Below are 22,821 nucleotides of genomic sequence, written 5' to 3'. Positions count from 1 at the left end.
TTTAATTAAATATTATTAATTATCTGAGGCCAGTTCCATCTCATGACAGGTATTTAAGGACTTGCACATTATGGATGAGTGGAGCAGAAGACAGGTTCTGTGCTGATCTGATCTTCTGGCTGCATTTTTTTTATATTTCTGCAGCTTTGTGAAGGACTGCAGCAAATGGGAGGAAAAAAAGTCAAATTACTTTGTAAATGGAAAATTCAGGAAATGAGAAGCAAAAGAAAAAAAACCAAAAACACTGAATTGTTATATTAAAAAACGTAGCCTTATTGTGTATCACTTTCTATTCAGTTTCATGCTTTCCTATGCCTTTTTTAATATTTGCTATTTTTTTCTGCTTTATTTGGTGTGTTGAGTGAAGATTTAAGCATGTAGGAGGAAAAACTTATCTGTGTATGAAAAACATGGAAAAATGTCTGGCTTTATAAAACAGAGAGCTCATCATCTATTCCTGTGCTCACACCAAGTGTTAAAGACTTAAATGGAAAGAAGTAGAAATAAACGTATAGAATAAACTTTAGTTTTGCCCTAGTTCCTGCTTAGTGTAGCAATACAAATACTGTGATGTTTAGACACCTGGCTCTTGGCCACTTGATGTAATAGGGAGTATTAGCAGAGAAAAGGGTAATCCAGATGAGTCTTTACTTTTTACTGGGTCTTTGAGGCAGGCTCAAAACTATTAAAGTAACGTGCTGAGTGACCAAAACTTTCAGGGAAGTCAAGAGATCAGTGTTATGTAAGGGCAATGCTCACCTTGTGTTTGTTCCTTTTTCTCTCCTGTGGTGAATGAGTGATCATGAAGTAGTTGTTTAAAAACTGGGTACTGTCTTCAAAATTGCCTAGGGCACTATAAAATACCAGTAGGATTAGCCAAAGAAGCTTGACTATAGTGATATTTAATCTAGCATATTCTAGTGAATACCAAATTTGAAAATGGAAAGAACTGTGGAATTTGACTGTTCTAAAAAGTGTCCATGTCCTTGTCCCTGTGCCTGTAAAATCAGAAATCCATCTGACTGTTACTTAATTCTAGAAGTCTCGGTTTTGCAAACACGAATAATGTTTTTGATTCTCCCATTCACAGATTAAAATACAATATAAAATGGAAACATTATTTTCATGCCTCTGAGGCAGCAGGAAGAAATGTATAATTAATTCAGGACTATGATGATAAGCATTCAGCTGTGAAGAGCAAAAGGAAAGGGAGAACAGAGTGTCTGGGTGAAGTTGTCAGGCATCACCGAACTCCAGGTGAAAAAGAAAAGTCATCTGGGAAGTTAATAAGGTAATAAAGTAACTTTTTCTGTGATCAGTGGAGATTTGTCTACCTGTGATAGACCTGTGTTCTGACCATTCCCATAACAGGATTTCAGCCAATGAAACAGCTCAGGAGAGTTGACCTGTTGTTGCCTGTGGTATTTATTATATGCTTTCATTCTGCAAGCAAGCTAATAGCTAGTGCTGTTTGTTGTAGCCTTCCAATAGTTCTCCTGCTATAGTGCTGACAACTGCTACAAATGTAACTTAATTCTGGAACTGCTTTATGAAGAATACGAGCAACTTTTGTTTTTAATATGCACGCAAGCATCAACTATTCTTTAAAGATGAAATTCAAGATCTAAATGGAAAATCTTCTTGTAATGCTGTTCACATCAAAACCATATGCTAGCTCATATTGTTGGATCTTATTTTTATTGTTTCTTGGAAGACTGATGGAGGCAAGACTGGCACAGTACTTAATTCACAGTAATATGTCTGAGAACCAGTATTCATTTTGCTAGGCTAGATTTACATGCAACTGGAATAATTATCTCCAATTGAGAAAAATAATTTAGTGCTGGTTTGTTTATTGACTAAGTTGAAACGATTGTTGGATGTCTATTGCTGTGGCCTAAATTCTTGGATACTACGAAATGTGAACTTACTCTGGAGGAGATTTTTGATTGATGAAGATGTTGTAAGGATGCACTTGGCAGGGAATTAAAGGGCTGAATAAGAGCTAACTGCAACCAAATGTTTGATTTCTCTCTTCTCCACTGTTTCAGATGACATCTCTACCAAGGAGGGTGAAATCTGAAGCAAAAGCCCCCACGTCAGAAGTTGATGGACTACCCTCATTTCTTAATTCGTAAGATCACTGATTTCTTAAGTTTTGGCGTTTTTTGTTTGTGTTATTGTTTATACTTCATATATTTTTTCTTTGGTATTTATTTTTTGGTGTATGTGTTACAATGGTTTTCTTTAAAGGTTTGTACTAAGCTTGAGTGGTGGCATAAGAATAACATTCCATTTCTGGAAGGTTGGTTAAAAGTTTTAATTGATAAAACTTTTGTTCACTTGTAAAGCATAAGTTACTTTTTCTGTTTTGTGTTTACAGCGATGATAGGGTGAAACTGAATTGCCAGTTGTCCAGGCAGAATCAAATGTGTATGCATGTAGAGTGACTAGCTTCAGAAAAACTCGATGCATTGTTCCTACCACTAACTCTGCAACAGAATCAAAGACTTGTATTCTTTTAGTCTGGTTGCTTTCTGTTCATTTTTCCTGTTTGCTTCCTTTAATGCCAGAAAACACTCAGATGGGCTTTCTTATGTACTTTTTAATCATCCAACTAACAGTATTGTTTACTTGTTTGTTTTTCAGGAGCTCCGAATCAGAGGAGGAAGAAGAGGAATGGGAGCCAAAAAACAAAACTGCTAAGAGACCTCGGTTGACAAAGAAAAATGAAGCAAAACCTAAAAAAGTTGCTGCTCCACGGTCAGGAGTGGCTGGGAAAAAAGTAAAGAATATAACAGTGAAAGAAGAAGTGGTGAGTGTCTATCTGTAAGCAAGAGACATTTAGTTTCTTGTAGAGGGCAAATAACATAATCACAGTTTTTCTGACTATGTTTCATTTGGTTGCCTGACTGAATGATCAAATCATCTGATTATGCTTTTTCTTTGAACATTAAGTGTATATGACACACATGGCTTTCTTGCAGATCTGTTCCAGATTTCAAGTCCTGTCCTGTAAAATTTTGGCCAATGGTTATTGACTTGGTTTTCCATGAAGATCTCTTTCAATAACATGAAAAGAAGTTTTTATATATGACAAAAAACAAACACAAAGTTCCTTTGACGTCTTCTACATTTTTATCAGCTTGGTGCCACAACAAAAAGAAGTCCTGTACTTAAGTGTCCCTGCATGGTTGTTCAACTCAGTAAGGATAGAAGTTTATTACGATCAGTGTAAGATACGTTGCTGTCAGAAGTTAGTTAGTTGGCAAAGGTTAATGTGAGGGATTAGATTAACTCATGACAGAAGACAATCTTTCTAGTTTATATTAATGTTACTGAATGCTTAGACATACGTAGCATATTGAGAAACGTGTTCTTGGACTTTGAAAATCTCTTGGAAAATTGAGGAGCGAACATGTGGCTTGTTTAAGGTTAAACAGTATCTTAGCAGAACAAACCTTCGTTCTAGTTCCTGTTCTGTGCCCACTGTTCAATTGGAGGTGTGCTTCCCTGCGTGCTATTCCCAATTCCATTCGGATTAGTGAATTCAGATAAGCACTGTAGGTCAATATCATCTGAAGGGGAGCTCTGAGTAAATCTTGCCAGGATAATTAAATTTGATCTTTCAGGTCATGGCTTTGTTTGGTATGTTTTTCCTTTCATTTCTTCCACACAAGAAATACTTCATGTTACTCAATGTCTACCTTGGCATTTCTGTGCCAGAGACATCATTGGAGAAAATGTCTGGTTTCAAGTTTTCCGTGGTTGTAATTGAAATATTGTTGAATTAGTTTACATCAGTCAATGCTTAATACTGTTTCACATCTTCTTGGTAGGATGTATCATTGCCTATTGCTCCTGCAGAAGATAATAAGGTACAACTTCAAAAGTCTAAGGAAGAAAATATAGGTGCTAAATTGAAAACATTAAAGCAAAAGCCACTACTGCCTAAAAAACCTGAAGTCAGTCCATTCAAAGGAATGAATGCAAAGATTTTAGAGAGTGATGAAAAACCTTCAACGAGTGCTCCTGTAGTGTTAAATCAAGTGAAACTTGAGAAATCAGAGGAGGATTTTGCATTTGATGAACCACCTTTAAAAAAGATGAAATCGACTACGTCTCCTGAAGGAAAGCCAGTAAAAAATCTAGGAGGCAACAAAGTAAAAGAAGAATTTGAAATGAACTGGGATATTGTACAGGTATGAGATCTTTTCCTTTTTTGAAGTGTTAGTGTTACAATTTGCTAAGTAATTTGAATTTGCAGTGTAACATACAATTTGAATCCTCTTGACATCAGCTGGAGTGTCAGAGTCATTGTGCTGTGAAGTACTCACTTAACCTCTGATTTAATTATCATAATACACATATAAATGTTGGTTGATAAGTTTGAACCTTAAAATTATTCCAATGTCTATGACTTATGCAGTAATCAGTACAAAGTTTGCCTGTAATAGTTTCCTGAAAGCTTTTTTTTCCTTATCAGAGCATGTTGTGGTTGGATGTTGGTTTGGATTTTTTTTTTTTAGTTAATTTGTTTGTTTTGGTAGATGTAGTCAATTGAACCTCCTACAGGAATGCATGCTGAAAGATTTGGGATTAGAGGATTTAAGTTAGTGTGGAGCATTATTGTAAAGGTTTGCCTGATAGTGTGTATCAATTTACATTACCATGAAGAAGTTAATAATAGAATTCAAAGAGGTCTTTTCCATTCCTAATGATTCTAAAGTGATCAGGTTGAATCCTTAACTCCTCACCACCATGTCCACTAAACCATGTCCTTCAGTGCCACATCTGAACGTTTCTGGAACACTTCCAAGGACTGTGACTTTACTACTTCACTGGGCAGCCTGTTCCTATGCCTCAACTCTCTTTCTGAGCAGAAATGTTTCCTAATATCCAACCTGAACCCTCCTCTGGTGTAATTTAAGTTCATTACCCCCATCTCGTTTAGAACCATCTTTCAGACAGTTGTAGAGTGTGATAAGGTCTCCCCTGAATCTCCTCCAGACTGAGCAATCACAGTTCCCTCAGCTGCTCCTTGTGGAACAGCAGTGACATCAAGGGAGATATCATCTTTGCTTTTTTAGGATGCTAACTTTGAAGCCATTCAAATAAAGACAGCTCTCATTCTTGGAGTCTGGCTATTGCTATGGAATGTTTTAATATGAGCTGCATGGGAATAGATTGGGTATATCCTATTAATCATACTCAATACTACCTGCATAAAAAGGTAGAAAATTTGATTCATCTTGAAACCTGTAGTAATATTTTGCTAGTTTCTAACTATTGGCAGAATGGAATTAGGATCATCTTTGGGTTTCTTTAACTGTGAGATATATCAATGTTGGCTTAAAAGGAAAAGTTCCGGGATTTTTGAGTTGGATTGTTTGTTCACTTAAAGTTTTGGTGGTGTGTTTTTTGTTGTTTTTTTTTTTTTTCTTCTTTTAAATTCTGTTTCCAGGAGAGACTTGTTTTTCTTCTCCTTTTTTACAAGGATTTGGAACCACTGATGGCTACAAGTCTTTTATTATTATTATTTAGTACTGGTTGTGGTGGTTGGGTGCATGGGGAGCCTGGCAACCTGTTTTAGAGATGACAGTAGACCCCTCTGGTCAACGCATTATTCTGGATTTGGCTTAGCACTTGAGTAAGAGACTGTTTCAAGCAATGTACCATCTTTCTGAAATGTTTTTCTAATTCTTTTTATTTTATTTATTTATTGCTTATGGCAGGTTTTATCAGAAAGAACAAATGTTGAGCCATGGGTATGTGCAAACTTAATTCGCCTCTTTCAAGAAGAAAACACAATTCCTTTTATTGTTCGGTATCGAAAAGAGCTCATCAATAATCTGGAGGCTGATGCCTTGCGAGAAGTGCAGCAAACATTAGAAGAGCTACGGTAAGTAAGCTAATACAGGGAGATATCTAGGGAAGGAGGTGAGTAGGAAGCAACCTGCTGCTGCTTCTGTCCCCTTGTTTTGGCATCTTGTACGCTCTGCAATTATGAAGGAATTAGAAAAGAAGAAATTTAAAAGCGGAGGCAGCTATGCTTGGTGCCTTGTCTTTTTTTTCCACTCTGAGTAACAAGAAATCTAACATCATTGTCTAAGTAAAATTAAGGTATTAATCTGCCTGGAATTTTAGTAGCATATAGGTCCTGGAAATACCTAGTCCAACTAGATGTAAACTGTGCCCCTTGAAAACAAGCTGTGCTAAGAATCCCTCAACTCTCTGGAGCAGCAAAGCTTCTAGTGATGGGTACTACTTGAAGTTGCAGTGTGCCGGGAGAGTGGGTTAAGCAATCCTGGATCATTGCATTTGGATACTCATGCTCTGTGGGTATCCTCTAGGAGAAGATTCTTTCTAAAGAGGAAAAGTCGTCTGAGATAGTCTGGAAAAAGTTATTTAAATCATAAAATACTGTCTGCAGTATGATAACGTCGCAGGTACCTTGTGAAATGTCTGAGTTAAAATGTTCGTGCTGCAGAGCCATCTTGATACAAATGATACAAATTGATACAAGTGATCTGTTAGTGCTCATTGACATGGATGTCTCTTCGAATTTTCTATTTTTGGCTTTGCAAAAAATGTTAACATTAATGATGATGACTATTATTTGATTAATTTTCTTAAGGCTACTGCAACCTATTTTGATACCATTTCGAATCAATTAGAGAAGGAGAGAATAAGACTTGATAACTTTAAAAAAAAGTTCTTAAGTTTTGAAGATTAGCATTAGATTCAATCACGAGGGTTTTCTCAGAGATTCAGCAATGTACTAGGCAAGATTATAATGAATTTTAATCCACCATGAAGTATGACTAATAATATAAATCTTTTGCATTTTTAGTACTGTTGCAAAAAAGACACATACAACGATACAGAAGTTGAAGAAAGAGGGTAAACTATCAGGATGCCTATTCACATCATTATTAAATTGCAGAACTTTGGAAGAATTGGACCATGTGGTTAGTATATATATTTTCTTTAATCATCCTTAGTTTAGGTGGATTCTTGCATTAAAAAATATAAGATAATGCCAATAGCATGATTTATGACTTAAATATTTATTTGCCTTTTAGTAACTGGTGTTTTTTTGTTTGTTTAAGACTACACCTTATAAAACAGGAAGTAAGGGCACCAAAGCCCAGAGGGCCAGGCAGCTGGGATTAGAACCTGCAGCTCTTTCTCTCCTGCAGAGTCCTATGGAACTCAATCTCTTCTCTTATATTAGACCAAATACCAAAGGTAAGCACTTTGCTTCTATGAGCAGTACTATGCTAAATTTTTGGTACTTTTTAATGAGAGGGATTATTTTAATTGTCCATAGGTTGCTGGAAGGTATGCAAATTTGCATATCTTTAAATTCCAGAGATCTTAGAATCATAGAATCCTTAGAGTTGGAAGGGACCTTTAACAGTCATGTAGTCCAACGCCCTTGCAATGAGCAGATACATGAATAGCTAGATCAGGGTGCCCAAGGCTTGATCCAGCCTCACCTTGAAAGACTCTGGAGACAGGGCATCAACTACATCTATGGGCAACCTGTTCCAGTGCCTCAGCACCATCACTCTAAAAGACTTCTTTACATCCAACCTTTCCTGTCTTTTTACATTATAAATAGTAATTTTTCTTGTGATGTAAGCAACAGAAGTCTGGGAGATGTTATAGTCCAAGTCTGTTTTTGGCTGTTAAGAGAGAGGAAGGATACATCATACTTGAGATCTCTCTGTGGTTCTGCTTGTACTTGAATGTCAACTGAAGTCTTTAGCAGTGGTTGTGTAATGAGGAGACTTAATGCTCGTACTGCTTACTGAAGTTAATTTGATCTACCAGAGTTTATTTTATTAACAGCTGAACTTGATGACTTGGAATGAGCAGGAGAACTGTTGCTGTTTTATGGCATCAGAGGTTACAGGAGATTTTTAATGTCTGAAGTTTGAGCAGGAACTTGAACAATCTGATTGCTGCATATATAGACTGCAGAATTGTTTCCTTGTGAGTGCAGTTATAGGTGAATCTGTAGGGGGCAATCTCTGACAATAAAATAATGGAAATTGTTGCTACCTTCTGTGTGGTGTTATAGTGAAATTATTTTGCTTTTTCTCCACCCTGACAATTGCTTTTTGAATTTGAACATAAAAGTGCTTAACTTCCATGTGGGGCTAATTCTTACGCTTACTACTTCAGTTATTCTATTTTATTTAAGTATTGTTTTTAAAATATTCTCAGCTTTGCATTAGAAATCAGTAACTTAGTGATCAGAATAGTTGATAATTGTTTTAAAAAAAAGTCATAATTTCATAAAGCAGTATATAGCAACCATGCATTTGGCTATTCTGAACTTTTCAAGAGCCAAAATAAAATCTTCAGAGTGAAAGTTCAAATAAATCATTTAGGGTGCATTTAGAAGAGAATGCTGTTTCTTGCCACGTAAGCATTTCATTTTTTTTAAGTTAGTGCACCTGTTCTCATTTTTATGCTAAAAATTATGTAGTTGGGTTTATGTAATTGTTTTAATTTGAGTGGTGCATCAGAGACTATACAGATGTATATACACACAAAAATGGGATCACTTTTATCAACTCGTAAGCTAGTTTGACAGCCTCTATGCAGTTTGAGATCAGAGGGAATTTTGTTACAGGAATGAGTGCTTTGTTGTGCAGAAAAGTTTTCATCAAATCTTTTTAAGTTATGTTTTTTGTTTGTTTTTGTTTTAAATGTGGCTTAGAGAAGACAAATATTGGTTTCTCCTTCTCCTGTAACCCAAAGGTGAAGAGAGTACCTTCAGCTTTCTAGTGGTTAAGAATTCAGTAAAAATATTATCAGCTCTGCAATTTTATTTATTTATCTATTGAATGATATTGTAGAATCTCTACATGCTACCAGAAAGTAGTTACAAATTGTGTTTTGTTGGGAGGTGGTTAATCCACCATCTCCCAACTGTACAGACGTTTTGGAACTTCAGTCTTTTGAGAAGTGTTTTGTGGGAGAGATTGAGGGTACTTGGACCTCAGAACTGTCGCTGTAGAAGCTCCAGCTACAAAGCAGGAGAAATGTAAGACTATTACACAGAGAAAGGACAGAATTACCTGCAAGGATTTGGGGCTGTTTATGTATCAGTAGCAAAATGTGTGACCTTCTGCTGTGTTTGCCTCATTTTATTACAACCTCATGGCAGAGGTTGTAATTAACAACATTCACAACATTATATTTCAATACTCAATTTTACTGTTGGAAATAATTCATCTATGTCATAAATGTAAAGACCTGTTAGTATCAAATGTAAAATTATTACTTCTAGTGTCATTTCAATTTGTGAGACTGCATTGGTCGGTTTATATTTATCAAAAATGTAGAAGCTTCAGATGCCTTTGAAAAGAAGCTCTGTTTAAAAAATAAAATCCAGTGAAGAAGAGTTCTTCATCAAAACCTCTATAAATCTGATAAATAACTTGCATGAAATGTTTTCAGCTTGTATATATTCTCTTAGTTCTTCTATGTTTGTATATTTTTCATTTATTTATTTTTTAATAATTACTATTTTTTTTCATTCTAAGGGCTTGCAAATATTCAGGAAGTAGAGGCTGGAGTTCAGCACATTCTAGCTGACATCTTTGCTAAAGATAAAGATACACTGGATTTTATCAGGAGATTGTAAGTTTAAATTTCATCTTAACAACTTTCCAAGTTACAAGGTAAAATTCAGTCTCCTGTATGAGGTTACATTATGCCTGTTTCTTCACTTGTGCTGGGACGTTGTTAGTATTTCTCCTCCACTGAGTAAAATGGGCAGAAATCTCTTCTGAACATAGTGAGGTACTGTGATTCCCAAGGTCTGAAAAGTTATTGGAATGGCCAACTTCATTAAAAAACCTAGAGCACAGCATCGTGATAACTTCAATCAAGAGGATGTTTTATAAAGGTTATCCTGTTATTGCTAGATTATCTCATTCTTTTGACCATCAGAATCGGTAGTCCTTTATTGAATACACAGTTCTTCTCAGCTATCTCTTTGAACTAAATTGTGTATTACATATGTAATAATCATAAGAGGCATTCAGGTGTTTACCTTACTCACAAAAACAAAGTAATGGAAAGTTCTGTGGGTGTTAGGTTCTCAAAACAAGAAATGAGTTCCGTGATTCAAACTGCATCTGGCATTTTTGTGTTTAAATGACTACTGTAACATTTTTTTCAACTTCCCAAACTTTGTAGAATAAGTTGACCGTACTGAAGTACATATGATGGCTTTTGATTGTCCATCTCTTTCATGAGAAGGCAGCATTCAATTTTTTCTGATGTCTCTTTGATTGTCTAATCTTAGTATGTTCCAAGTCAGTATATGTCATGTCAGTCTCAGCATTAAAGTCTGCAAGTGATTACAGTGTTGATGTAGTTTATAGTAGAGCAAACTTGAAAAACTTTTACAAGTTTCATGCTAAAATAACTTATTAAAATCAACTTGTTTCTTTCATTCAGATGCCAGCAGAGATACATTTGTATCCAGTCAGCCTTGGCAAAAGTGTCATCCAAAAATAGCAATGAAAAAGATATTGATAAATTCCAGCTATACCATGAGTTTTCTTGTAATATAAAGAACATTCAGCATCATCAGGTACACCTACAAATTATTTTCTTATAATTGTATCTGTAGCATGGATGACTTTGCTTTTGAAGTTTGTTGCTTGAAACTGATTTCAATGATTCTTGATTTTTCCTTTCCAGTTACCAAAGGCAGTAGAATTTCAAGTTCTTCAAATACAGGTCTGAAGTGTAGATCTCTTCATTGAGAAACAGAACAGAGGTCTATTTCAGTGTGTCTGTTGTCTAACTAATTCTTACCAAATGAATATTTATAATGGCTTAGATTATTGGAATTTCAGTACTGTTTTAATTTATTTTCAGCATGTGTGCCATGCCCACCCTCCCTTCCACTGTGTATAGTAAGTGTTATCAGGAGAGGTATAAAGGTGAAGTGATTATTTGTCATCTATACAGGGTGAGAAATGGGGTGTTGTGTAGTAGTGGAAGCTGCTTGGTTACAGTATTTGAAGCAAGGAAGCAAGCATTTGGTACTAAGCCTATCAGGTTAAGCTGGTGAGAAGTGTCAAGGGAAAATTGAGATCAGAGATGATCTCTAAGAGAAGATCTTGCCAGCAACAGCTTAATGTAAGAGTTAAACAATCCAAGCAGGCTCCAGGGAACCACACACCACCCCTGAAAATGAGTTTGTTCTGCATGTCATCAGCATTCCTTCCTGTGATATGTCCTTAAATTATCCTAAGGCCCAAGTCCCAATCTATATGGGTAGGAAAAGAAATAGGCTACAAAGTAAGCTTATTGGCTGAAGAGAAACTGATGTTTTGTAAGACTGCCCCATTTACTTCACTTCAAAGGTAATGCACTTGATACAGCTGTCTAGGCCTTTGCTCTGATTCATCACTAATCATCAAGAGATTTGTCTTCAGGTTAGGTCATGGTTGTGTAGCTTTAAAACAAGCAAAGAACACTCTGCTACTTCTAACCAGAAGTATCCTTTGCCTGCCTTATTGCACTCCAGAATATCTTTTTTTTTTCTTTCCATTTTAAAACAGTGAGATTTTTGTATTAATAAGGGATTTTCTTGCATGTGTTGAAATGAATTTATTATGAAGAACATTTCACAAAGTGTGTAAGCTAACCTTATATACTCTTCCGCCAGTCATCCCTATATGGGTGCTATGAGATAAGGAAAAAAATGCATCTTGTTTGGCTGCTCTTCTATTGAATGGGTATTTCAGCAGTGAAAGGCTTTTTAGTTTTTCCTGAACTGAGAGCTGTAAATGTTGTATTTTTATATATGCAAGGCGTATTGGGCATACGCGTGTTTTCTGATATGAAATACTCCTTGGACAAGGCATCCTTCTCTTCCCTTGATTTACATGAGTGAAAACTTGCACAGATGGAGACTGAACTCGAAAGCAGATCTCTCAAACGTGGTTGCACTCTGACCATGTGGCTGCATTGTTTATGATCTAGGATGTGTACTGATTTTGTGGTTTTGATGTTAAGATTAACTCAGTCTGTTTTGGTTTATTTCTCCTTTTGTCTCTCGGTAACCTTAATGCCTCTTTGCCTATTCCTATTCTCCACTGAAGAAGTAACCATTGTTCTTGCTGCTGATACTCGTGGATGATTCTGCAGTCTTATTGTCTTTAATTTCCTCTGTATTACTGCTATTGCCTGTCCTAATGTATTGATTACTCCTCTAGTATAAGTCTTAAAGTCAGTTTGCACTTCACTGAGGCCCTGGGTATGTCAGGGCTTGTTTATGCTAGTCAAGAAAAAAAAAAAAAAGCATGTCTGCAGTTTGCCATTTAAGTTGCTTGTTTTCTAAAAATATTTTGTTCTATTTTTTGTTCTTTTTTTTTTCCTTTCTTAATAACTTAATCTTTAGCATCTTCACTAAAGGCTTTTCTGCATTCAGAAAGCTGCCTAAAATGGTGTTCTTGAATTTACTTTAGGAGATGTGTAGGTTTAATCAACTGAAGGAATTCTCTTATTTGGTTCAGGATATTTTTTTAAATAAGGTTTTCTAAAAAAAGAAAATGTAGAAAGCTTCAAACTTGAAGAGGAGTTGATTAAAAATTCCTAATCCTATAGTGCTGCACGTTAAATATCTGTTTTTGAATGCTATTTGGAAATTTCCTTGTTCTGAAAGACTTCTGTACTCCCTGGTGACTGAGTACTGACAAACATTCCTGTTCTGCTCAGCTAGAAACAGAAGTCAGCTTTAAGACTGCCTCTTTACAAAGTTGCAAATAAAGGATTCCATAAAATACTGCACTGAAAAACCATCACTGAATAAGGGAGTGCTGGTCATTTTGAAGGCCTGTGTACAACTCTCACTATGCTCTAGAGAGCCTGTGGTTAAAGGCAGTATATTAGTGTCACCTGTAAGAGGATAAACTGTCTTTGTGACCAAGGCATTTGCAGCCGTGAGTGTGCCTTTAAATCTATATTAAAAGGTAGAATGGTATGCAGTAAGCTGTACTTGGGTTCTGTAGTTGTACAACTATGTATATCTGTAGTTTGGTGTTGGTTTTTTTCTGTGTTTATTGAAAGGCATGATTCTATGTGTTGAGATGTACTGTGAAATAATTAGAAGAGATGGAGCCAAGATTCCAATCGAAGAAGTTAAAATATCGAACCTGAAAGAATAAAACTTGTTTGTATAATGAGTCCAGCTCCAGGTTTTGACACAGCTGGATGGCTGTGGGTAATTACAGCTGGATGATTTTGATCTCAGGAAGTTTAACCATGGTTCCTTCTACTGGCAGCAGAAAATCCAAATGGGCTCTTTGAGGATGTGCAAATGCTGCCACAACCAAGGAAAAAGTGTATTTGATTTTTTCAGCTGTTGTGTATGCCTTGAAGTTGCTTTCCTCTATTTGGAAAAGACTGAATTTGTGAGAGGAAAAGAATTTATTCATGAGCTATAATGTTTGAGGCAAGTGCTCTATTTTCAGTCTCATACTTAAAAAGGAATTTGAAATTAATGTCCTTGGCAAAATATACAAAATTTAGTGAATGTAAGTAGATCTGGGACATAGAGGAGAGCTGTCAAATAGAAAGAATTTTGCATTTTTTCTGATAAATAAAATCAGGTTTGATACATTTTGCAGCTAGATCCCTATTTTGTTCTCTCTTTAAACAATGTGTATTTTTTTTGCCATTTACTTGTCCCCTGCATCTGTTCCATTCGAGATTAAAAGCAGTCTGTTTTCCGGAACTGAAACATTGCTTTGTCTAGAATTGCTGTTTTGATTGTTAATTAGCAAAGTTTTTTATTGTTATTTATCTTAAGAGTAAAAATTGGCTAATTGCTTTCCTAATTGAGCGTTTTCCTCTCCGAACATGTTGCTTCAAAGAGGAGAGTCAGATTAGCTTTTTTTTTTTTTAATATAAGGTTAAAAATGTAAAAAAGCATTAGTGCAGTGCAGTTGTTTTAAGTTAGGTGACTGGCACGTTCTACAGACAGTGGCCATAGACAGAATGTGATGCAAATCTTGACCCTGCTAACAGCGTGTTGAATGATGACATTATAATTCTATCAGATGCATTCTTTGTCCTGAGCATCATTTTGATTTCGTTTTAGCTTGACATTTAGCTTTCTCGCTTTTTTAAAATAAAATCATAATAAACATGAAAGCATTTGATTTGTTAAAATGTGTCTTTCTAATCTCTACATGAAAACATTTGCTTTGGCAGTCAAGGTACCAGATGCTATAATATTTCACATGCAATCTTTATTATTAGCTTTGTTGTTCAATGATATGTCAGGCCTGGTATGTCACAGGAGCAGTAAGGCTGAGGAATATAAATTGGTACTATGTCCTGGAGTCATTTAAAACCATTGTATTTAACATATGTGACATGTCTGAGTTAGCTAGTGATTGAATTAAAGTTCATGATTGACACGGAATGCTCTGTTGTGACAGTGCTTAGGGCCTGCTACGTACAGCAACATGTGTAGTAATATGGGAATGTCAACTTGTAGCAGATTTCTTTTTATTTTTGCACTTTTTAAAGTATTTTAGAAGGGAAAAATGAAAAATGTGTTTTGTTTGCAGCTGCATCTAGCTGTTACTTTGTTTCTAAAATTCCTTGGTTGATTAATTTCCTTGCAAAATACTAGAAGGTTTACTTCAATTGGCTACTCCCTCTCTTCAGGGTGAGGGTGGAATAGGAGGTAATCACCAGGATGCACCACTTGAGTTATCATCCTGGTTTTAATAGCACCTTCCATTTGAAATAAAAATGTGTATGCAAATACCACTTCCACAGTGAGATTTATGTTCAGATCATGAAGATGCAGTTGTATTACACAAGACTGCCAGAAATATGTGCATGCACTGGAAAGCTGGAGCCTTAATGTAAAGAATGTATATGTTCAAAGTGCAAATAGCTGAAACTGGTCCTTTTTCAAACAGAGCTGATCATATTTATGTTGCAAGTTCTGATTCATAATTAATTTTGAATTTGTGATGCTCTTGGGAAGCAGAATGAAGCCTGAAGCATGGAACTTTTTTCTTCTGGTTGTAGTTACTTTTTCAATTAATTTTTGAGTTTTAATTTAGCTTATTAAATAATTCAAACAACTCAATTCATGCTGACTTATGCTTTTAAGTGTGTTTAAGATAAAACTGGTTCTTGAGATTGCAGACTAAGGGAAAAAAAGGTATGCTTTGTTATGCCACAGCGTGATTTAATCTGTGTTTAAATTGTGGATGTTATCTGTACAACCTAGTACTTGGTGAACTGATTTACTGTACCACCATCATGATTTGCTACAGAATGTCAAGCAGGCGCGTACACAAATGTTGATAAGTTTATCTTTTGGATATTTTGTGTGTCATCTGTCTCTGCCATTTATGTTTGCACTCAGATTCTGGCCATTAACCGAGGGGAAAATCTGAAGATCCTGACAGTGAAGGTCAACATTCCTGACGGGGTGAAGAATGAATTCTGTTGGTGGTGCGTCAATGAAAGGTCTGCATGGATACATGTTCTTGCAGAAATCTGTTTCTTTTTTTTTTTTTCCTGTAGACACCTACATACTGAAATGTACCTCACACATCTTCTTACATTGAGACCAATTTGAACAGCTGCTTATTAGATGAAACTAACATATGGATAATTCTTATTCTACATTTCCCACTGCTGTGGCATTACACCAAAAAAAACCCAACATGCCTTTAGCAATATTTGGGGAATTCTGGCACCATTATTCAAGTGATTGAATTTTTAAAAAACAAAGACATGATGAAATGTGAATGTATTTTTAATTTTCAATATGCATCACATCCAATAGTCTTTATAGAATGAAATTTGAAGAATCCACACTAGAACATATTTCTAACTCCTGAAAAATAATTTCATATGTCTGATTATAACGAGTAAAGAAGGCTGTTTCAGATTTTAAATCAGTAAAGAAGGTTACTGAATTCTGTGTATGTAAGGAGTTGCATTCAATGATCTGGTTTAAAAAAAATCTATTGGATATAATAGACAATCTAAAAGTGGCTGTCTTCGATCCTTGATTCTCACATACTCTGTGACTTGATTCTTATGTTGTGATCTCTGGTTAATTCAGAAAACTGGGCACTAAATTCTGGGAGATTCTTATTTCTTATTTGCTCTGACAAGTTCTTTTTTACATGTGTACTGAAACAAATTCAGTGTTGCATAAGTTTTTTGCTGAAGTTTTGGTTAAATATATATATTTTTTGTGCAATATCTCTGTTACTTGTTTTCTTGGAAACTGCTGTACCTTGATGCTTTCCACTGAAGAATGTAATTGTTCACTCTGCATCTTCCCTGCCTGTGTGAAATACATGCTTATCTTTCTGAACTGAGATACAAAGCATTGTTGTGAGGATGTTATAGAAACCTTTACCTTTGCCTCTTGAAGTTCAACTGCTGACAAGAGGAAAAAAGATAGAGGGGGGGGGAAAAAGTTCTTTTTAGTATCTAAAAGCAAGTATTTTTGTTCTACAATAAGTCTTAGAAAGGAATGTGGTAAAAATATTTTTTTCACTGTAAAAATAAATAAATAAAATTAATAGTTCTTCCAATATGGGATCCTCTGAAAGAATTAATTTCAATTTGATAGATTACATAGCAAGATCTAGTACTAGCAGGCAGTTAGTAAAGTAAACACATTTAAGTATCATTTTAGTTTTAATGTATTTAATGGAATTTCCGTGTTCCTCACACGGTGCCTTCTGTAGACAGAAGATGACTGTCAGCCTTGCTTTTACTGCAACTGTGACAGAATTTGGAAGCACTATAAGCTACAGATAATGGAACAGCTTGTCACTGCTGCACAAATTAAAGTAGAATGTAGAGTGGGATATTTTTGGTTGATTACACTTTCGTGAGTCATTCTGAGATGATAAGAATTTTGACCTTAGAAGTGGAGCTACTTATTAATACTTAGCATTTATGCAGCTATACGTGCTTATACATTTTACTATTTAAGGGCAATTTCTCTGGCACAGAGAACTTCAGAAAGAATGATTTTAGAAGATATTGGTGTATTAATGTCTATGACAGATTCTCAGCTTCTTCATTAGATTGACAACTGTTAGCAAATTGACAGATATTTCCTACTTAATGTATCTTCGACTTTACAAGCATGGAGGTGATAAATGGTGCAAGGGTAGCATTATTTTTATTCTTTTCATTTACTGGTTAGAGCAGAAGGTTAAGAATACTTGTTTGGGATAAGGAATTCAAGGCTTTACCACAGTACTTACTCATTTGCTGAGGTTTGCAGACACTGCTAAGTGTAGAGCCATAAATACCACCTTGCTGCCACATTTGACCAGTAGTTTAGTCACTAGGCAGTGTCGTGTATTGAATTATGTAAACAGACTGACCTTTACTTCTTCAGAGACTAATTTTTTAGTACTGGATACCACCAGGATGAAACATGGGTTTAAAAGACTAGAATTCTCCCTTATTGCTTTCAGCTCTGTGCAGATATTTCTTAAGAAAACTGTATTTTCTTCATGGATTCAGGATGTATAATTTATTCCTGTAGTGGCATCTGTATTTTCTTGAAATCTGAGACTGCACTAAAAATTCAGGAGTACCCTTAGACCAGACCATGTGGGATGAACTTCTCTCCCAGAAAATGGCATCTCTGTGGGTTGACAGTGTACATACTTCCATTTATACTAGAATTACACTGATCCTGAAGATCCACACGTGAAGTGGGATGTGGGGAAATGAGCAATGAGAAGCTGCTAGGAGACAGTCTGCTTTAGCTGCCTTTGCGTTTAAAGGCATGAACTTGTTCTGAAGTGGGATTGAACCCTTGGAAATGAAGTTCATGGTCTGACAATGTTTTTGTTCAATTTCTAGGCAGAATTCTCAGATGCTGTGTAAAGTCCATGTTACAGGCTTTACATGAGATCACTGATTTGGTACGAGTTTCTCTTCCTGGAGTAGTTGTTAATTAACGCTAGTGGTTCTTACCATGTTCTCCATTAATTTTGTTACTTTATAGTTTTACCCTCTCAGGTGTATCAGTAGTCTGAGCTATGGTGATCCTTTATGGGAGCACATGTGCACACAGCTGATGAGTGGAGTAAGATATTATCTATATGGAGCTTTGCTGAATAGGGCTTCATTTAAAGGGCTTCTGTCAGTTCTTGATTATGTAGTCAAGAAAAATCTACTCTTAGAGGAAAGTTTAAGTATTATACCCACACGTTTGTACTCCTGCAACAGAGTGGATTTTTCTCTTCCTTTATGCAGTACTGGAATGATTGAAATGCGGTATTTTCCGTGAATTGAAATTACTGATTGGCTTTTGTTTTCTTTTGTAGTAATTTTAGAATTTTAATATAATGTTGCCCAAGTCATTTTTACTCATATATATATAGGTAGGTCTAACATCTAAAACATCTGCTGTGGTAATCTATTTACAGATAAAATATAAGCTAGCTAGCAATTATGCATGGAGAAGGGGGAAGGAACTACCAGGTTTCCAAATTCATTCTTATTTGCTCTGAGGATACTTTCTGGAGAAATGTAGTCAATACTTACCACCTGTACGAATTTCACGTTTATCAAAATGGATGACAATATGGGAATTTAAAGCCTTTGACAATTTTACATATGTATGGAAAGTGTCTCTAGTAACAAATAGTTATAATACATCTTTTTGCAAAAGCCATTAGCAAAGTGATGAGGTCATACAACTAAACACTCAAAACTCTGGAAGCTATAAAACTAAATGGTAAGCTTATTTCTGTTGCTGTGTCTGTGTGCTGATACAGTGTTGACTTCATCACACATTTCTCAGCTGTTACATACACTTAGAAAAGAAAAGCTGTCCCGGGAAATTGTGGAATTCCTTTGAATAGCTGAATAGCTTAAAGCTTTTCTTTTCTTTTTGTTTTTCTATTCTTATGCAGATGGAGACCAAAACAATTTTTAAAACCAGAGTTAATGAAGATACTACGAAACTCAGTAGAGGATGCATACAAACGCCTTATATATCCTCTCCTTTGTAGGGAATTCAGGTAATCCCAGAATAAATGCATATTTTCATACTACTGAATTATTAACAATTCTCTTTAACTTGTTATTAAAATATCTTTTATACATTTGAAAATATTGGAAAGTTTTTACTCTCTGTATTTTCAGAATGATGTGGTCTTGGTTCGGTAGATTAAATCTGTGACCCTCTTTGGTTTAGACTTGGATGAAGAAATAATTTCTGTTAAGATATTTTTAATGTTTTGCATGTTTCCATCTTTACTTATTTAAAGAAGTACAGCATGGAGTTACATGACAATGATAAAATTCGTATAATTATCCTCATATTAGCATCAAAGTTCTACATTACTGAATTTCTCCAGGATCTCTTCATGTTAAAGCAGTGTCAGTGACATTGTTCTAACACCATTTCTTTTAGGTGCTTAAAAGAAACAAACTAAGTAGTTGTGGCTGAAAGTGTCCCTCATGTTTGCCATCTCCTGTTTGTGGTAGATGTAGTAGTTGGTGTTAGTCTGATATATTGACTGTTATTCTCTTGAGAAGTGACTATTATTTCTGGTGGTACTGTAGTAATGATGTCATTAGACAGCATCACTTGTAAGACCAATGATGTTCTAAACTGAAGGGAAATTTAAAGCTTAGAATCTAAGTAACACTAGATAAGGTATTTTCATGGTGAAGTGGAAGAGTTTACCACATAATTGAAATGATTGAGTGTGTCAAAGCTTACTTTCTAGAAGTGTTGTCTTCAAATGAGATGTTGTGTTGGGCTTGATTTTAATTTGAAATTTTTCTTATGGCTAGAGATTTGACTGTCAGGCCACATATCAGACTGTTCTCATGAGAAGGAGAAAGGTCACACCTCCCATGTTTCATGATTAAAGGCTGAGATGGGAAAAGTAGCAAGGTCTATCTTCATCTGAGGATGTAGCTGGCCAAAAGCACGTTCATGCTACATTTTACTCCATCCATCTTCCAACTGCTTATTTTTTTTCCACCCTTCTGAATTAATCATAGCATGTAAGATGAAATTAACTCTGTTTCTTTCTGGGTAAGAACAGGCCTTCTTTTTCTCCAAAAGAACCTGGCATGAATATTGTCAGATTGGCTCTAAGTACTGATGGTGTGCTACTTATTTTTTGAACGCTAGAGAAACTGCCCAGGCATTGTGTTTGATTTGGGAGAGGCTTCCTGATACATGATATTTAAGTTTTAATGTCTGTTTTGAAGCAGTTCAACTGGAGTTTATTGAGGAGACCTTATTTCTGAGATCATAAGTGTTGAAATGTGTTGTTTGTTCAGCATTTTAAGTAATTGAAATCCACAGTCACTTTCTGATATGTGGTTCTTCCCTCCTTGCCTGGCTATGCTCTTATGTTTTGTTTCAAATTAGAGCAATTTTCCTGGTATTTGCTTCTCAGGAGCATTGTTGGATGAATGTTCAATGTTCTTTCCTGTGGAACAGAACTGTCAGCTGAAGTTTCGAACAGCAGACATTTGTCATGGCTTTTGGGTTTCTTCACAGCAGTATGCTGTGTTTTGGCAAGTGAGATTGCTTCACATCTTTTGTTTAGTCCCTCCTTGGTGAGCCTGTTTTTTGTGTTGTGTTTGTGCGTGTGTGTGAATTTCATAGTTTTTCAAAGTGTTGATTTGACTCAATTTGTGACCTTAGTATCTGTAGCTACTTGAGGGAAGGCACTATATTGTTTGGCCAAAGTGACGAACATCTCATGAACAGTGAGTGCAAGTTTTGGCTTTGTCAAATGGGTGTGAAAGTATTCTTAGCCTTCTCTGCAATCAAACTCTATTAAAATAGATAAAACCAAACCCATCTAAAAGGTAAAGGTAAATCTGATATCATAGAATAAATAGTCAAACTGTGGCATAACAGTTCTTTTCTTGTGTTTTTGCTTTGTGGGTCCTAGTGCAGGATTGCCATGGCTTAACATATTTAACTTTTTATTCGGATCTTAACAATAATGAGGGGGTATTGTGTGTAACATTATCAAGGCTACTGTAGCAGTGGGTTATTTCGTATTTAAAAGGATGGAAAACCTGCAACAAAAACAACTTATTTCCCTACTACTTTCTAGATGTGGCGTATAAGGTATAAATTTAAAGAATACAAATCTTGTCCTGATTGGTTGCCTGTTTATATTTTACTCATTGCGATAATTTGGCATGATTGGCAGTGTCTGACTGGAAAAAGCTGAAACTGCTCCCACAGAGAAGAATGCATAGAACCTGATGGTAGTATTCCTGATCCATGACCACTTAACTCTTATCCTTCTTTTATTCTCTTCCCTCACATCAGGAGCTGATTTTTAGTATTCTTGAGAAAGGCTGCTAAAATACTCAATACATACTTTCAGTATTAATATCTCCAATCCACTCCATGCTGTTCTTTCTCTTTTTATTGTCATTAAATATTGGAACAGAAAGTTTCCAAGAATGTATTGAAATTTCTAGTGCATCTAGTGATCAGAAGGATAAAACTTGCCAGCAGGAGTTACCTTATTTATTGTTTAATTTCCTTTCTTCCACTCTGTCAGATACCTTAATTTCTCATATCTGTTATAATAATGTCCAGTGTTGCTTTTGGCACTTAGAAATACATTTTATTTTGTTGCAGTCCTTCATGGAAGGATTCCATAAGGATTTGATGCAAGCTTTGTGGCATGGACATTTCTTAATGGATAATCCTTTCCTAATTTTCCATGCTTTCCTGAAGTGAGTGCTTTCTCTCCTCCGTCTTCAGGGACACAAACATTTCTCTGTATATCTTGTTTCACACCTGAAGCTGGTTTGCAGACATTTTTCCAGGGGAAGGGTCACCTCTTAGATTGTGCATGGAAGTGGGGAGTTGTAAATTTCAGTTTAAAGATACACTCATCTAACTTTGATTATAGAAGCTAATAGGTCACAATTAGGTTAATTGTTTTTATTGCAGCATAACTATTAGTGATACACTGCCTGACTGCTTTTTAGAGTTCAGAGGAGGGAGGAACTTGAAATTTTGACTGTCAGTACTTTTTAATAAATTAGCAACTGCAGCTTTTTTAAAAATATTTTTTTTACAGAATTGCTCTTTGCTTGAAGAGGAGGGCTGCTATACTCTTCTGTGTTATATCTCTGCCACATTAATGAGAATTGTCACAAATTGGAAAAACATGAGGCTGGGCATCTTTCCATTTGGAAGAAGCTAATGGTACACTGAAAAACAGAAAGATATTACTTTGTTTGAGGTAGCTTAATATTTGTTCAAGGATCAAATGACTATTCCAACTTTAAAATGAAGGGCCAATACTTGGGACTGTATATCATGTCATTGACACAAGTGTTGAGTGAGAGACAGTTAGAGGGAAAAGAAATGTCTATATTTGAAATTAAAAAATACAGGATATTATGTAATAGAAAGGACATACGTTATGTTCCCCCTACGCACCTGGCACTTTCAGTAACATTTCCTGTTACTATAAAAGTTTTGGTATATCCATTTATCCATGCCAATTTTAAATACCATTTCCATAAGGTGCACATAACTAATAGCATGTGTTTAGGGGCAATTTTAATTCCGGCACAAGGCTCCCTTCATGGACAGACAGACGTGAATTTGCAGTGTGGGAGGACTCAGCTTTTTGGGCCATAAGGAGCCCATATCTCTGGGATAGGTGCAGGGCTGCAATTCAGCCTTTCTCTGTACAGAGTCTCTAGTCCAAGAGTTTCTAACCTCCCCTTGTTTACAGACAAATTTTAACTTTA

At 35.7% G+C, this 22,821-nt stretch overlaps 1 protein-coding gene across 1 annotated transcript in view; it reads left to right on the top strand.

Annotated features, from left to right (window-relative positions):
- Positions 1–1,283: 1,283 nt before the first annotated feature.
- The window catches only part of SRBD1 (S1 RNA binding domain 1), a 114,440-nt gene continuing 92,902 nt past the window's right edge, over positions 1,284–22,821 (top strand). The window contains exons 1-11 of the mRNA XM_065754780.1: positions 1,284–1,291; positions 2,052–2,134; positions 2,650–2,815; positions 3,840–4,202; positions 5,736–5,902; positions 6,854–6,971; positions 7,113–7,251; positions 9,564–9,660; positions 10,486–10,621; positions 15,434–15,537; positions 18,975–19,082. Coding sequence (XP_065610852.1) covers positions 2,052–2,134; positions 2,650–2,815; positions 3,840–4,202; positions 5,736–5,902; positions 6,854–6,971; positions 7,113–7,251; positions 9,564–9,660; positions 10,486–10,621; positions 15,434–15,537; positions 18,975–19,082 — 1,481 coding nt within the window. The 5' untranslated portion in view covers positions 1,284–1,291. The remainder of the gene's footprint in view (positions 1,292–2,051; positions 2,135–2,649; positions 2,816–3,839; positions 4,203–5,735; positions 5,903–6,853; positions 6,972–7,112; positions 7,252–9,563; positions 9,661–10,485; positions 10,622–15,433; positions 15,538–18,974; positions 19,083–22,821) is intronic.

Source organism: Cyrtonyx montezumae, unplaced genomic scaffold (assembly GCF_038088225.1).
Source record: "Cyrtonyx montezumae isolate F1298 unplaced genomic scaffold, pur_monq_1.0 scaffold_0, whole genome shotgun sequence".
NCBI classification, from domain to species: Eukaryota; Metazoa; Chordata; class Aves; order Galliformes; family Odontophoridae; genus Cyrtonyx; species Cyrtonyx montezumae.
Note: the sequence above shows the minus strand (reverse complement) of the source record. Positions and strands in the feature narration are given on the sequence as shown.